We start from the raw sequence: 16,469 nt of genomic DNA on the forward strand, positions 1-16,469 counted from the left end.
GCGCATGGACGGTTGGGATTCTAGTTCCTCGTCTCCAATTATGATATATTATAATTATGATATATAGGAGCTCGATAACAGCACGTCTTGCAGCTACAGAGCACATGGACAGTAAGAAATCTAGCCCCTATTTACATTTTTATTTATAAACATTTTATTTGACAATGTGATATTTTAAAAAAACGAGAAAAAAAGCAAATTTATAAAAATAGAAGTTAGATTACAACAAGTCTTGCAGCTACTGAGCGCATGGACGGTTGAAATTTTAGACCCCATTTACTAAATTTAGATATTTGATAGTTGATAACATTTACATAATATGATAAAAATAATATGATAGCTAACATCACAAAAAGTCTTGCACCTAAAAAACGCATCGACGAATAGAATTTCAACAATATAAGAATGATTTTAAAAAGTAAACAATAAAAAATAATAAAAAAAACACAATAATAACACATTGAGCAAAAAACTAGTAAGTATGGCAATTAAGTGAACATATATTTGTATTACTATTTTCCTTAGATAATTATTTTTTGTATTATGATTTACTATAAAATTCCTCTAAACAGAAGTCACGTATTTAACCTTAAAATAAGCCGATGTTTGTACATACAACTTCCAATGAACAGTCGAACTATGATCGAAATTCGTGATTTTCCGCTCGAAGCTCCATATGTAATATTGCCCGAGGCGCTGCGGAATGTCAGGCATTTCCGAGATACGTACATCGGAAACACTTCTGTCATTCTGTTTATTTGGCCATAGAACTGCAAGGTGAGATGTACACACACAGTTCCTACACAGCATACAATAATATGTACACTCGAGGAGAGAGTGCACACCTGCACGCTGCTCTACCTGTGTCTGTGGGACTCGGTATAAGCCACTAGCCATAAACAGATACTCCTTCGCGGTCACAAAATAAGTTCTTACACTTCGCCTGTTAATCTGAGAGAGCACTTCCAACCTCTACACAGCTATATTACCCTCTTAATACCTCTATATTTTGCCTCTTCATTCACAGTGGTAGTTGCTCGATTGTAAAATAATCTACCCATTACTAACAGAGACGCCCCCTTTATTCACATTCAAATCATGCCACTTCCTGAATATTTGAGTTTTTCTTTTCTCCTCCCTCTTTCCTGCCCTCTTTACCCCCTCATCTCTTCATAGTATAGTGTAGATATTTAGTCTATTTCTAGTTCTAAAAAATATATGTTTTTTTAATAATGAAAATATTATAATATACCCATAATATGTTTATATATCATTGATTTTCTCAAATTAAACGGTTTAGGTAGGTAGGAAGAAATTGCTTTAAGACAATATGCCCGCCTTCATACATATGTATGTAAACTGTAAATGTATATAAAATAATCAATTAAATAAATAAATAAAAATACTTATTTTCCAAAAAAAAGGAGATGTTTATTTTAAACGTTATTCGGTTTAAATAATGAAAGCGCCCACCCCTTTCCCAAAACCATTCATAAAGACAAGTGTCTTTCTTCAGTTTCGCATATTCACTATCATTTTTTTTAAAAATAAAAATTTGGGAAAATTGAAAAAAACATTATAATCAACATATTACAACAGAGATGAAGAACATTTAAAAGAAGGTAATATAGCCAATGACAGGTCATAAGCCCTGTAGATGCCTTGACTTCTATATTACCTTATTTTAATTGTTCTTCATCTCTGTTGTAATATGTTAATGTTAACAGCTCCCCAGGGAGTTGAATCCAGTCCTTGTCTACAAAAATTTGGACAAACTCAAAATATTGTTGATTATAATCAAACTGCAAAAATAACAAAACATAGAAACTTTAAAAGCTTTCATTGTACCCTTCGCTAACAATAATGTCAGTACATTCACCTTATTCTAGTTTCCCTGCATGACAGTGAAGAACACAGTGTTAGTTCCAAATTGGGACCGCGTCCATACTTCCATAAATAAACAGCCACACAAAACTCCCATATATCTACGAAACATTTGATTCAAAACATTGCAATTAACGGACGACGCATCTCCTTTATATTAATAATCATTATTCATCATCCTCTTTTCCACACCCAGCGGTGCATAGGGCAATTTAGCATCTAGATATTTTCATCGACTGTTAGATAAAGGTGAGGTGATCAGTCATATGCTTCAGGTGCCAGTCCAGGAACAATTAAATACTGCAGTTTAATCCACTTTTAAAATCAATGATTTTTACCTGCCATCGAATCGAAAGCATTATTTCAGGGTTTTGGTCCTATTTTGCGTACTGAACGGTATTCTTCAAACAGTTATTATAATTGAGCAAATCCAAAATTGGTTTGTCATATCCCAGTGAAGAAAAATGTCAGAAAGATGTATGCTAATTGATTTTATCAATTTTAATACAGTTACAAAAATAATATCGAAATTCCTAAATCCACATAAGTCATAGTCAAAACAGTTTTGTCTTTAAAAGAATAAAAAAATAAAATAATCTCTCCAATTAACTAAAAACCATTAAACTATTAAATCACTAAGTAAATTCAAAGTAAATTTAAAGAAATTTTTTGAACCCTAGAAAAAACAGCGTTCTATTTTAATTAGTATTACTGTATTATTATTTTCTGTTTTAAATCTTCATTTCGTTCTTTTTATTCTCATCTATATTATTATGTAAGTTTTTATGTAAATTATTTGTAAGTTATAACTTTAAATTAAGAAATAACTATAACAGTGTAAGTCACTCTCCAAGCACAATAGCTAGTGTCGTTTTTGAAAAGTTACAGTTTTAATGATTACCTAAATATATAAAAGTATATTGTATAGAAAAAAAAAACATGTATTATTTTATGTAACTATATTAATAAATGCCTTTTTTTTGACATTGGAAAAAATATCGAAAAGGTATTGTTCTAAATAAAATAAAAACTTTTTTTATAAATTTGAATGTGCCTCTACAATCCACGTTACCTATTAAAATATCACACGAAAATAACTTAATTTATAGAATTAAAAAATGTATATCGTAATACAAACTACTAATACAAAAAACATAACCTCCAGAAAATACAAAATGAAAATAGTTTTATAAGCAAAATCCTGTTATTCCTTCAATATTTCATGCAGTACATGTTGTAATTACAAAATTAATAATACAGTACAACTCCAGTTATTCGGATTAATGAGTGCCAGATTTTATTGCTTTTGAAGTTGTACAGCGAATTGGAATTACTTTAAAAATTTGCTGAAACCTGTTCAGTAAAGTGTTGCAAAATTAAATTTGAATAAAAGAATTCTCCTTTATTTCATATTTCCTGATAACGATCTGGATATTTGGCTATCCGGTTGACTGGAGTTCGGGTAAACGGAGATTTTACGGCATAAATAAATGGTGAAATTATATTTCTTCTGACTTTATATATATATATATATATATGTATTTCTCAACAAACATATAATGTAAATAATTCGTCATAAAAATATTCCACGAACATGTAACTCTTATATATTTTTAAAGCCATTTTCTCTATCTTATCTAAGATTTCAATTATAAATTGATGTTATCAATACCTTCCTCAGTCTATTGGCTTACCTCATAAAAGTCAACTTTTCTCAAAAACATTATCTAATGTACGTTGAACCTAGGTCAATATGTAATTGATTACACGATTACTTCGATATTTCCCGCTTTGACATTTTTGTATTTGGCGCCATGCCTGTCGCGTTACGGGACTTATGCTTTAATTCGCGACACGTGTTTACGGCGAGGACTGGTTATAATAATCTTGTTGTAGCAACCCATAGCCAGAGGCAGAAACGGCGCCTCAGTTCGTGGAAAAACGAAAAGTTCCCGCCACAGCAGGCGCCGCGCCGCGGCCGTCCTCGTCCCCCCGCCCACCGCCACTCGCCATTGCGCGCCGCCGGAAATGCCTCCATTAATCCGATCCGTTTAAAATTTGAATTCCAAGGGTATCTATGGTAGAGAGATAGTAGATAAATGGCTATTGGGTTTTTTATTTTGCGGTCTTACGTTCTTTTAAAAATAGAATAGTCCATTGAAACTTTCGTTTTCTTGTCATTAATTTTGTAAAGGGGTCAATTCACAATTTTACCTAACAAATTTTTGTAACTAATATTTTAAGTTGTAGTATTAGGTACCTATATTATTTATTTTTAAATTATACAAATTTTATTGTATGTAAAAAAGTTTTTATATTATGAATTATAAGGCTGCTTGACACGAATGAATACGTACATAAAATATTTTTTTAGATGCACGAAGCAAGGAAAATACTTAATAAGTAAATAAAAAAACAAACAAATTATTGTATGTAAATGATGAAGAATACAAAAACAAAGATAAAGCTACATTAATTCTTGTGTGTATCAAATGTTTTATATTTACGTTATATTTAAGATATGGTTTCGCTATTTAAATCTAACGCTTCTTCTCTTTGTTTTATGTTTATATGTTATTTCTTAAGGTCCTATCAACAGGGTATAACAAAGAATCGCTCATCTTGTTTATAAAACTTGTATAGTAATATTCAATAATGAGGCACGGCGACAATCGATTATAATACGAGTGTTGAACATTCACGATGCAGTTTCCCTCGTGCGTCCTCACATCACCTCAAACTTGCGAACATTATATCTCACACCTGTATACTTTATACCTCACACCTGCATATAAAGCGTTTTAGGTGCAGTGGTTTTATTATTACCATTTACTTCATATTTCACAATGAAATTCCAGATAACGCTGTACGCGGAATTGTTACTGCGTCAACGCTCGTAAATGCACAATGTCAAGGCGGCCATTGCAACTTCATTTATATCACATATTTTCTGATCTAAAACATTAAAACCGTAATTTACTTACAAATCGTTTATGTATTTAACCAAACACAAAAATACAATAAATACACAAAAATATTATAACTGTCCATTATTTATTATAGGGGCAAAAATTCATTAACATTTTCTTGTATACCCACGAACAGGCCATGCCTTAGTGGGATTTTTTTGTTTACTATTTTTCTATTAATATGTATTTCATTGCTATGTCATTATGCTTTATTTTTTTAATACTCTGTTTTATAATTATGCTTATTGTAAAAAAACAAAAAAAAATATTTAAAAAAATATATATAAAGAACGCATGTCATTAAAAACTCACGTGATAATTTTGTACATATTATAAATGAAGGGTACAGGATATAGAGGATTAATGTCAAAAAATGAAGTTTTGAGATCGAACGTTTTTAAGTTTTCAAACCTCTTGGACATAAAAATAACCTCATAAATATAAAGCAACCCACTTAGTGTAAATAGGATGTACTGTTTTATATAATCTTAGGTGGTTTTCGTTTATATTAAATTATCGCTTTATTTCAGTATTTAACTGACATCCACCCTTTATCCCCTGTATGCATTTGTTTCTTGTTAAATTATCTTGGAAAGTAGAGCCTTTATGTCAAATTTTATTCAACAGAAATGTAGATCACGTGAACTGCCGTCAGATGCCAAAGCCATGCTTTATCTTAGATTTAAGCAAAGTCGTCTTATGCTACCGAAGCTTCTTATCGAATCGATGTATATCCATACGATACTAGGTTTCTTTTAATATATTACACTATTGTAACACTTGAACTAGGCAACACATCACCATAAAATGCTTACTTTTCGCACCTACTCGCTTGCGAGTATTTTGGACTAATTATCAATTAATTAAAACATTTAAGTTTATAGGTGAAAATTCTTGATGGAAGTTCATTGTAATTTATTATAGAAATAAAAGACGAGTTTTACTTGATACGAGTGACGATTCCAAATTTGTGGATTGAAGTATCACTCGTCCTTTATTTATATAATAAAATATATTAATTAATTATCAATCGGTTTTATTAAGCTCTTTTTGAACTGCTTTTGCAACTTTAATCATTTTGTTTTTCTAGTTTGAGATATTTCTTTATCTACCAGAACACAGAACTAACTTATCATTAATTTATATTGACGTTATTCGACGGTTATGTGTGCAATTTATATGCGATATTGTCTCAACTTGTGACCGGAAACCATGGATATCCAGCCTTGGGTTTTCCGAGTGATACGCATTGGTATTTTCTCGGTGAGAATTCTGACAACACTATCACTGCTTCTATCACACATGTAGACGATAAACGTATAGTAAATATTTTTAGTGAGAAATACTTTGCTTACATTGTTACTAGAGTTTACAAGGGAAAGAGATAGTCCGCCAACGACGATTTATAACATTATTACATAAGTAAAAACATTTAAAGTCGTATTCCAAAATCTGAAGCACGGTATTACACTCACAAAATACCTACATATATTTGCGTCAAAACTTAAACTCGCATTATCCTATTCATCATTACATCCTTATCCGAACAGGCAAAGGAATTTCCACTAATAACAGCGTCAATTTTTACACCAAGGCAAGGTGATCAATATTACGTCTCGTTCAAGGACTGAAAATATTGCAGTGAGAAACAAATTTTTAAAATAAATTATTGATAGAATAAAAAGCATTTGCTAGGTAAATATCTATGTAAATACAAGCATTTTCCGTGTTAAGTATCGAACATATGTATATAATTATAATGTCGATTTTTAAGTATAATATATTTGTATCGTGCTTTATAACCGCCCTCATTCGGACCCATTATTTCCATGGAAGGGTACCTGAATGATCGCTTCCAAGAATTTCCCCAGCCTTCTGATCGACATTGAACCCCATTCGTCCGTAGCTGGTATTGTAGAAGCTAGTAGCCTTTAGTCTGAAGGTTGGCTCGGTCAAAACGCTCACGGCTCACGGTTTTGCCGTAATGCGAATCGATATCGCACGTAGTTTAATAAATACGCACGTATTTACCTCAAATAAAATTGGCCAGTAAACACGTGAGATCGTATCTTCTCGAGTGTAGTTATATAAAACCGATAAATAAATCAATCTACGTTTTTTAAAATTCCCTGAATTTTCACGATTTGTAGGCAACCCGCATAGCATCAGTGTTTTGCTGTTGCATACTTCCTGCGTATGTTCCCTCGACTTTGTTATTGCATCTAATTCGTATTTTTTGTTGCATTAATTGAGACAAAATACACCAGCACTTTACTCGATCGTTTTAAAAGGGTTCTCGGAATAATCTGATTGTGAAGGAATTATAGATTTCTTTAACATTTTAATCAGAAATACATGTACTTTTAATTACAAAATAATTAAAAACCTATTCAGCCAGTTGCAGTTTTATCTATTATCATCCCTATATATTGTATTAGGCTTTGCATAAGATTATTGTAACGTTATCTCGATCTTTAAAGGAAATGGAATCACAAATCGTACCCAGTGATAAGTACATATGTGTTCAAAACTCGAGACGTAAATCTCGGGCATTTATTTAGTTTAGAATAAATTGGTATCCGCTTTTTATAAAAACATTCCTGAAATTTTAATACGGTTTTAAAAAAAAAATTGCATCGGAATCAAATTCGCTCCCAAATAAAAACGAGTATACTGCAATATTTCCTAGTCTCTGGGCTGGTAATCGTAAGACTGATCACCTTCTAAGGATTAGTTTTGTAACACCCGTCGGTGTATGGAGCTATCTCCCGTAACTATGGTTGTGTTTTTTAAACAGTATGAATATTAGTTATATTAAAAAGGACGTTTTTATTTCATATATTTATTTATAAACGCCCATAAAGCTTTTACATTATACTTTACACAAAAATAGGAAATACAAATCACATATGCAATGGAAATACAATGCAAAAAATAAAAAACAAGAGTGTGAATCTAATTATTCATTAAAGTCGCAATTGATTATTTTCCAGGGCCCGTATTACAATAGAGTTTAACATTTATCTGAAATTTGATTTACAAATTAAATTAAGTTTTCTGTATAAAAATAAAGTATATATGCATTTTTTCTAACATGTTCAAATACAGGTTACCGACGAAAATGCTTTAAATTTTCATAAAAATATGCACATTTTCGTACTAAAATATCGATTTTCACCTTATGCCGTCTCGATATGTACCGATGAAGATAGCGTTTGTAATCGCAGCCCAGGACACAGGACTTGATCATCAGAGGCGAGGTATAAGTAAAATCTGTTAAATTTACTAGATAACTGTTAAATTTACTATTACTGATAATTAATCAATAGAAAATCTTAATCAATGAGTCGATCGACCTTTTTAATCAAATGATTTCTGCAAATGGTCTTGGGTCAATGTTCGTAGTGGCTAAGGAATGGGTAATTTTATCCTGTGACGTCACTGGGGAGTCCCCTTTATCCCTTCAGACCTGTCTCTGCAACCTGGCATTGAGCCAGAAGGGTCCAATGACAAAACGAATAACTTCCGTATTCCTCTAGATCAGGATCTGAAATTGGCAACTAGTTCACGCACTTAAATACAATTAGCGTTGCGTACATTACACTCTAGAAGAGATAGATAATCAGAATATTATTGGAAAGAAGAATGGTAAAGAATATACAAAAAGAGTATGTGTAAGGACTCCCTTTATTTTTTTAATTACATGAGTAAGTAGGTACTTAATTTTCGCGTGCCGATTTTTTAGGGAAACATTTTACTCTGTGGAAAATTTAAATGTGTTTGAGTTTTTTTGGGATCAATGTTTTTTTTTTATCAAATTATTATGACACATTACTTTATTTAATGTATGAATTTAACTATAAATGATATTCACCGATGCGCTTTATAAAATTAATCACCCACTTGTCGGTCTGTATTTTCTGTACAGAAGCTTGCCGGTGGAAGCTATCGGAATCCATATTACGAAAATACGAGAAGAGATTCAGTGATGCCTGTTGATAGAATAATCTGGAATTTTACACAAATATTCTATTTTTCTTTGGTTTTGTCGTTAACGTGATTTGCAAAAAAAACCTTTTAATACAATAGTTTTATAAATGCGTTAGTTGTTGAACCCGATATGTACTTACTATTTATTTTTGGTTCTTATTCTTATTTTTGTACATAAGGGTCAGTGCTAAAAGGCTCCCAATTGAGACCTGTGTAGATCGATTGTGAGGGATCCCGGTAAATTAATTCATTCTTGCCTTCCAAGCCTTTAAAGAGACGCCTTATTTTTGATTACTTAAAATAATTTAATTTTGGTATATAAAATTCGAGTTGATTATATTATCAACACACATCGATAAGTCTAATCGTTTTGCTGTATTCGAGGACCTGATGGGAATGGTTAACGTCCGCGTGCGTTCCCCGTCACTTTGCGGGTTATGTTATCGTTAGAACCGTAATGGCATTCTCTATTAACGTGCATTACCTGATGTTACCTGCGTGTTCCCGCACATGGCGAGTCGCCAAAATTCCCGATGCAAAATAACAATCCGCGCAATTAGAATGTGACGTTGCCTAGACAGCGGCGGCCGCCTCCGCCGCTGACGCTCACGCTCCGAGCGCCGCCCGCCGCCCGCGGCCCGCGCCCGCCGGCCGCGCACTAAATGCGGAGCCGGCTCAATCCGCGGCCCGCAGCCGCATCGAACGAACGAACAACGATCCAATTTTCTAATTTTTGAAAATCGAAACATACTAATAAGTACCTAAACAGCGACGCGCCCGAAACGAAAACGCGATTGCGAAAAATCGGGGCACTTAGTGAAAAAAAAAACCGAAATGACCGCTATAAACATGGACGCGTGTGAGATTGCGAGTATTTTGGCTAAAGAACTATGGTTTCAGCAGGTATATTGAACGCTAACAGTGGAGTGAACTAATCCCAAATGAAAGCATGCGCCGATTTTCATTGTGTCAATGTTTTCCCTTTCGGTAATCTAACAAAAGTAAACCCCCCCCCACCTCACCCGGGATACGCTAACCGGAAATACTTGATGGTGGGTTTTCCTAAGTATTATTAATTTTTACAATTTATATATTCCTTGCGGGTTCCAGTTAATCTGTGCTGTGCCTAACTTTTCAACCCTGAATGTTCCGACAGAAAATGAGAATTAACATTGAACTTGATTTTTTTATATTTTAATGATGCAAGCATTTTAAAATAACACTCTCGTGTAGTTTTGCTAATGTTCTTTAATATACAACCCACATATTCGGGTCTGCCATATCCTTAATATGGACATAGACTCCGACATGAAGTCTACATAATACATGCATATTAATTATTATTATTACAATCACGCTTTTAATAATACCAAATCTAAACTGTTCAGTTATTATTCCATATTTTGTTTAGTAGAAAAATCAACATCGGTACAATCTCATTAAACAAATCAACAGAGTTAAGCATAAAATAAAGCTCAACAAATAACAAGAAATGGATGACATTTTAGAAAAAGAAATATGGAAGTCTTGGCATTTACAGGGCTTATGACCTGTCTTTGGCTGGTTTATGTGGCTCCTTTACACACTGTGTAACATTCACCATATTTTTTTATTTCTCTTTCTTAAAGAAATGTATACTTTATTGTTGATGGCATTGCAATTTCTGTTGACAGTATACCTGTAAATCTTAATTTCATAAAACAAAATTAGTTTATTTAACGACAGGTTGATACGTACCAATGACCGGTTTCATCACTCTAGCAATAATGCCAGACTCCTATGATTGTGTGCGTCAATCATAGACTAATTACAATGTGAATTCATAAATACCACAGATGCATGTACTTTGCAAACCAATATAACGACATCAAATGTCTTTTACGAAAACGTTGTTTATTTTTTGCTTAAAGTGATTTGATTAATTAATTAACTGTTTAAATTATTATATGGCGAGGTAATTACTAATACTAGGTGACTTTAAATTCAGCATCTGTGAGTTACCCGCTAAAAACACATCACATTTTCCTCATGCCATGCATTCAAATCATCATAATATGATTTTAATGAATCACGACTTGCCTATTTGTGGCACCCATGGAGGAAGATACAGACATGTGTTTTAGTGGATAACTCGAAAATGCTGATTTAAAAGATACTTAATTGTAGTAATTACCCAACGATATTATTATGTTAATGTTTCAAAATTTTATAATGTATCTATAAGTTGCATTTCTTTAAAGTTTCTTTTTATTTTTTTAATATTCCATACAGAATTTTATTTGTACTGTATTTTTTTTAATTTGTGTTATGTACTTATGTTTTATATATTTTTTATGCATGTAAAATCCTCATGGGTATGAAAATTAATTATAATGAACCTCCACCAATTAATTTTAATGTTTTATAATACGAATGTTTATTTTTCGTTGTTACAGTTGGCTCAGTTGGACGGCCTGAATTCAGGTGTCCCAACCCGCACCACGGCTACCCTAACTCCCACCACGTTACGCAGCATAGAGCAGACCTTCATAGAGCTGCAGTGTCAGGTGGAGCAACATAGCAGTCAGGCGGGATTCGTTCCACCTCCGTTGGCGCCCAGTCAGCCCATTTTACAGGGTAAAATTACATTCATATTATTTAGATGATAATTGTACAAAAGGTTAATACTTTACAAACAAAAGTCAACAAAATGAAGAATTTTAAAATGTGGACGTTCATACTGAATGTTACACAGTTCATAAAGCCCTGTAATTAAATAAGTAAATGCCTCGTCTTCTAAATGCCGGTTTGTAGAATATTCCTCATATTTTCTCTAATATAATGTTCTGTATTACAACAGAGATTGATGCAGCTGTCATTTGGATACCATGCAAGGGGTCTTAGATTTGATTTCTGATATAATTATATTTAATCAACAAAGTGTTTTTACTTTGAACTAAAATATTTTATGGTGCCTGTATAACAGCGCCTAATATAACAGTATATAGCGCCCCGTCGCTAACTAAAAAAGAAATGGGAAAATACACATTAGTAAATCAACACAAGCAAAAGCGGGTCCAGCTCTGAGCATCAAGGCCCCGATTACAGTGGAAAGTTAATAGAGTTATCTTCAATATAATAAGAAAGTTCAGTGGTTTTTTAAATGGTCTTATTTATGAACTATCATACTAAGCCAAATCTTTTTTTTTTAAATTATGTATCGTATTATCGGCGCTACGATTTTTTAAAGTTTTGTAATTTTGAAAGTTAACAGACATCAAAAGTTCTCATCGGAGAGTTCTGCTGGTTGGGGAGTTGGTTTCCCGGAAACTGGAAATCTATCACAGCACTCTATCATTGGTTTATCTAAGTGAACTTGTGACGTAGTTCAAATAGTAAATTTTTTCTTCACCATGCAATTAAATGCTGTAATTTTTACCGCGTGTAAGAAAAAAAAATTCTAGCAAACTTGTATGAAATTTGGTATATTTTTATAAAAATTGTAAACATATTCATATTATTTAAAATTAAATTTGAAATTACAAGTTACCGAGAAGGTTTCTTCAAATTTTCATACAAATATATATTTCATTTTTACTTTAAGACAATTATACTGAAGATTACTCTGTATATCTCTAAAATTCTTCTGAACACAAAGTTTTAATCTCTATCCTCTAAAGTGGTCACATTTGAGTTACGCGATGATGGATTGCCGTCATCGACGTACGTTTTGAAAGTTTGATAATGCCCTTTTACCATGTAAAGATTGATAACACAAAATGTCTGTTTAATCAAAAAATGTGCTTGTATTAACATTAACATTGTTAATTATAACAGTTTATTACTTGTTAATACATTGATTATTCTCTATCAGCTTACTTAAACGTGTGCAATTATTAGACTGTTTATTTATTATCTAAATGTTATCGTAGGTAACCAACAAAGCCAGTCCATCGGCTTCACAGGAGGCCACCTGCGCGTGTCCCCCGGGCCGGGAAGCTCCAGTTGCAGCTCCGCCTCCCCTTCGCCTTCCCTGTCCCCGGCGCCGCCCCCCCAGTCTTCCTCCTCGTCCAGCTCGTCCGCGGCCCCGCGCCGCCGCGGCATGGGCGGCCGCCGCCCCAACGCCAGCCAGCCGCGGCTGTCCCCCGAAGAGGAGGAGCGCCGCAACATGCGTCGCGAGCGAAACAAGATGGCGGCCGCGCGCTGCCGCAAACGCCGGCTGGACCACACCAACGAGCTGGTCGAAGAGACCGACGGGCTCGAGCGCAAGAAGCAGAGCCTGCAGGCCGAGATCCGCCAGCTCCAGCACGACCGGGAGGAGCTGCAGTTCATCCTGGACTCGCACCGCGCGTGTTGCCGCCTGCAGACCGGCCGCAGGGCCCCGAGCCCCCCGGACGTGAAGCCCGCCTACCGGACCTTGGCCGCTGCGGAACCCAAGCGACCCGACACCGGCTTCCCCCGGGAGGACGAGCCCGTGCGCGTGAAGGTGGAGATGGTGGAGCCCCCTATCAACCTGGACGCGGATGTTTTCACTTCACCGCAGACCAATAAAAGGTGATATATCACATTTGTTGAAGTGCTGGATAACTTTTCTCATAATATTGTTGATTTTTTGTAGGTATTTCTCGATAGATCTCCATAGTTAAAAAATTTAATAAAAAATCAAACTTCATGGTTTAGTTTCACTATTTTGTTTATTGAATAAAGAGCCCTTTCTTCTACATAGGCATCATCCAGGATTGATATTTTATATTTAAATAAAATTATGAACTCTTCTTATTGTAGAAGTTGGTAAATAACATTTTACTGGTTGTGAGATATTGTACTTTTAAAGTTAAAAGCTCAATCCAAATCAACAAAAACCACAAGTAAAATATTAGAAAACATAACTTTTTGTATTTATAAAATATTTCCATTTACTTTTTAAACAATTATTTGATTACAGTTATGAAGGTATCTCATTTTTCGAAAATTTGTATTTTTCAACTGGTTCCAGAAACCAGACAATTAGAGGTCTGAAGTTTGCTTCCCAGTCTACTACAATTATATGTTCTAATACCCTTGTCATAAAAATGACCGATTAAAAATGGGCGCAAAATTGAACAACTGAAGACAAGTGGATAAAATAAAACCGATATAATTATTGCTAACATAACACCTTCATTCTCTTGCAAAATCCGTTATCTGCTGTTTTATGATGTAGTTTGCTATATGTACAAGGGCTGTACATAAAACTTTCATCTATGTAAAAAATACATATAAAAAAATTTGCAACATAACGCCTTCGATCCACTCGCACCATAAATTATTTTTTAAACATTATTTTTATTTTTATAAAACACTGGATATTATGCGACTTATTTTGTAGTATTTAATATTAACGGGACTTTATTTCTTTCCAGAGTGATGCTGTCCTCCGCAAACCCCCAGGTCGTGACCCACCACGGGGGCCCTGCGGCCCGTCCTAGCCGCCCCAACTTCCTCAACGTCCCTCTCAGCCTCACCCCAGCCCAGGCGCACGGCCTGAAGCACAACCCCGCCATGATGGAGGTGGCGGGCGTGGCCATCACCACCCCCTCCAACGGCATCCCCTTCAACTTCGACTCCCTCATGGAGGGCGGCACGGGCCTGACCCCCGTCCAGCCCTGCGCCACGCAGCAACACAAGTCGCAACCGGAAATGGGATCCATCGACACAATGGGAAACAACAAACTCACTACGCTATAAAACGAGTTCTAACTTATGTAACGTTAAGTCTGTTTAAAGATGGCAAAATATGATATCGACGGATCTATATCCGGCGTGTTGCACTATTGCAACACGCCGCAACCCAAAAAGTTGACTTGAATGACTTAAGTGCTTAAAAATGTATTCGTCGTAGCCTAAAAAATTCTGAAGAATCCGGTGAAATATGCGTAAAAAACCGACATAACATAATTAAGCCATCTTTCAACTGAAGTATTAGCGGTCTTCTAGAATTGCCTTTTGCCAGTTATTTTACCAATACATAAATACCGAACGTAAATTTCGTCCTATCTGTTAGTGTAGTAAATTAATCTCGCTGTATCTTAAGATTTGTCACAATGTGGTTTCGGTCATTGCATTTCTTCAAAAATAATTACGAGCAATTAAAGTTTCAAGCGGTGGCATTGCTAGTTTTAGTAAGGTAGAGGATAACGTGTATTTCTAAGAAATAACTGTGTCTGAAATTAACTAAGCGCGCTAACTGGAATATACGAATCATTCTGTGAATGATAAGTCGAATTAGTGCTGGAAGCAAAGTCCATTACAAACAAAACTTAACAGAAAAATAGATCTCGTAATATTTATTGGTAATACAATAGTTTTGACAGTTAAAAATTCATATTCAAAGAATGAAATGAGTTTTCTAGTAATTTTGGTGCTCGTTGCATAATTACTTAGTCTGATAACTCTACAACCGTACTTTCTGCAAATTTCGTGACTATGTAACATAATATTGTCTAAATAATATATACTGTCACAGTGCAGTGGTTTAAGCTAATTTATTATACTTCGTTTTATACAAATTTATTATATCTAAAAGCCTTTGTGAAGTGAATAAATAACAATGCCTTGTTTCAAATAGAAATTGGAAATATTAAATTATTATCTCTCGACTAATAAATATATAAATAAGAAGTATGCAATTATAAGGTATTTTTATACAAATGTAATTAAAGTAATAAATATGTTGTGGAAAATAAAATAATTGTCTTAATAGAACACGCTCACTGTGAATTTTGAAGATTATTCCCTTAAAGTATATCTCCATGTGAAACATGAAAATTATGAACATTTCAATATATTTATATAGTATTTATTTTATTTAAGAAAAATTTATGAAATGCTCAAATTAGACAATTTGTCGGTGGATTTAGGGATTTAATATAGAACAATATGGCATAAATATATTATGTTAAGGAAAACCCACTTAGCCTATATGTTGTGATAATTTCGGCCATGTTTTCTATTATAAATAAATATTTTTATTTAGGTAACTCGAAAGGTGCGATTAAGCTAAATATTTACTTTCCAAAAATATATAAAAATCCCATGAATTACTCATATTTCGTTACATTTAATATAATTAAGTATTTAAGCTTATTGTAATTTTTTATAATCTTTTTTACGTAGATGTAACAAAATGAGTGATTAATTTAACGAATCCAAACACAAAGGAGTATTGTTTTGTCTAAAATTAGTTCATTTTATACTTTATAGTAATTACATGTTTCCATTCTAGTTGAAACCAAATATTACATTAGTGTTTAACTTGAGCCATCTGTAGATATATAGGTGAGTGTGGTGCTGGCTAATGTCTGCCAAAATATGACCATTTGGTGCCCTTCAAAACACCAAGTGGGCACCGCACATCATGATAAATAATAGCAATAATTATATTTAATGTATTATTATTTCAATGTTCTTACATTGCGTAGCACCGTGTGGAAATCCTCAATACACTATTTTTCTATGTATTATGAACCATTAGTGTGACATTAACATATTTTGAGCTTGTGATTGAAATCAAATAGATAATATATATATATTTATCAAATTCAGTTGGTTTTATTTACCTTTGACCCCAATTATAGAAATATACAGTTCTGTATGCAAAAAGAAATC

The 16,469-nt window shown here is 33.8% G+C and overlaps 1 protein-coding gene and 1 long non-coding RNA gene across 4 annotated transcripts in view; one reads left to right on the forward strand and one right to left on the reverse strand.

Moving 5' to 3' along the window:
- kay (transcription factor kayak) overlaps window positions 1-16,401 on the forward strand; it is a 33,883-nt gene extending 17,482 nt beyond the window's left edge. The window contains exons 1-4 of one of the 3 annotated variants that reach the window (XM_088230052.1): window positions 8,387-9,746; window positions 11,279-11,459; window positions 12,755-13,376; window positions 14,225-16,401. In XM_088230052.1, the coding sequence (XP_088086178.1) occupies window positions 9,678-9,746; window positions 11,279-11,459; window positions 12,755-13,376; window positions 14,225-14,549 (1,197 nt within the window). In that variant the 5' untranslated portion in view covers window positions 8,387-9,677 and the 3' untranslated portion in view covers window positions 14,550-16,401. The other 2 variants (XM_088230051.1, XM_088230053.1) reach the window with 2 other exon arrangements.
- Window positions 6,444-9,458, reverse strand: LOC148279376 (uncharacterized). The gene is made up of 2 exons (XR_015822896.1): window positions 9,328-9,458; window positions 6,444-8,400 (listed from the first exon to the last, which is right to left on the reverse strand). It is a non-coding gene; the product is annotated as an uncharacterized LOC148279376 (long non-coding RNA).
- Window positions 16,402-16,469: the final 68 nt, after the last annotated feature.

Source organism: Micrasema longulum, unplaced genomic scaffold, assembly GCF_059751315.1.
Source record: "Micrasema longulum isolate JH-2025_06_02 unplaced genomic scaffold, ASM5975131v1 h1tg000728l, whole genome shotgun sequence".
NCBI lineage: Eukaryota > Metazoa > Arthropoda > Insecta > Trichoptera > Brachycentridae > Micrasema > Micrasema longulum.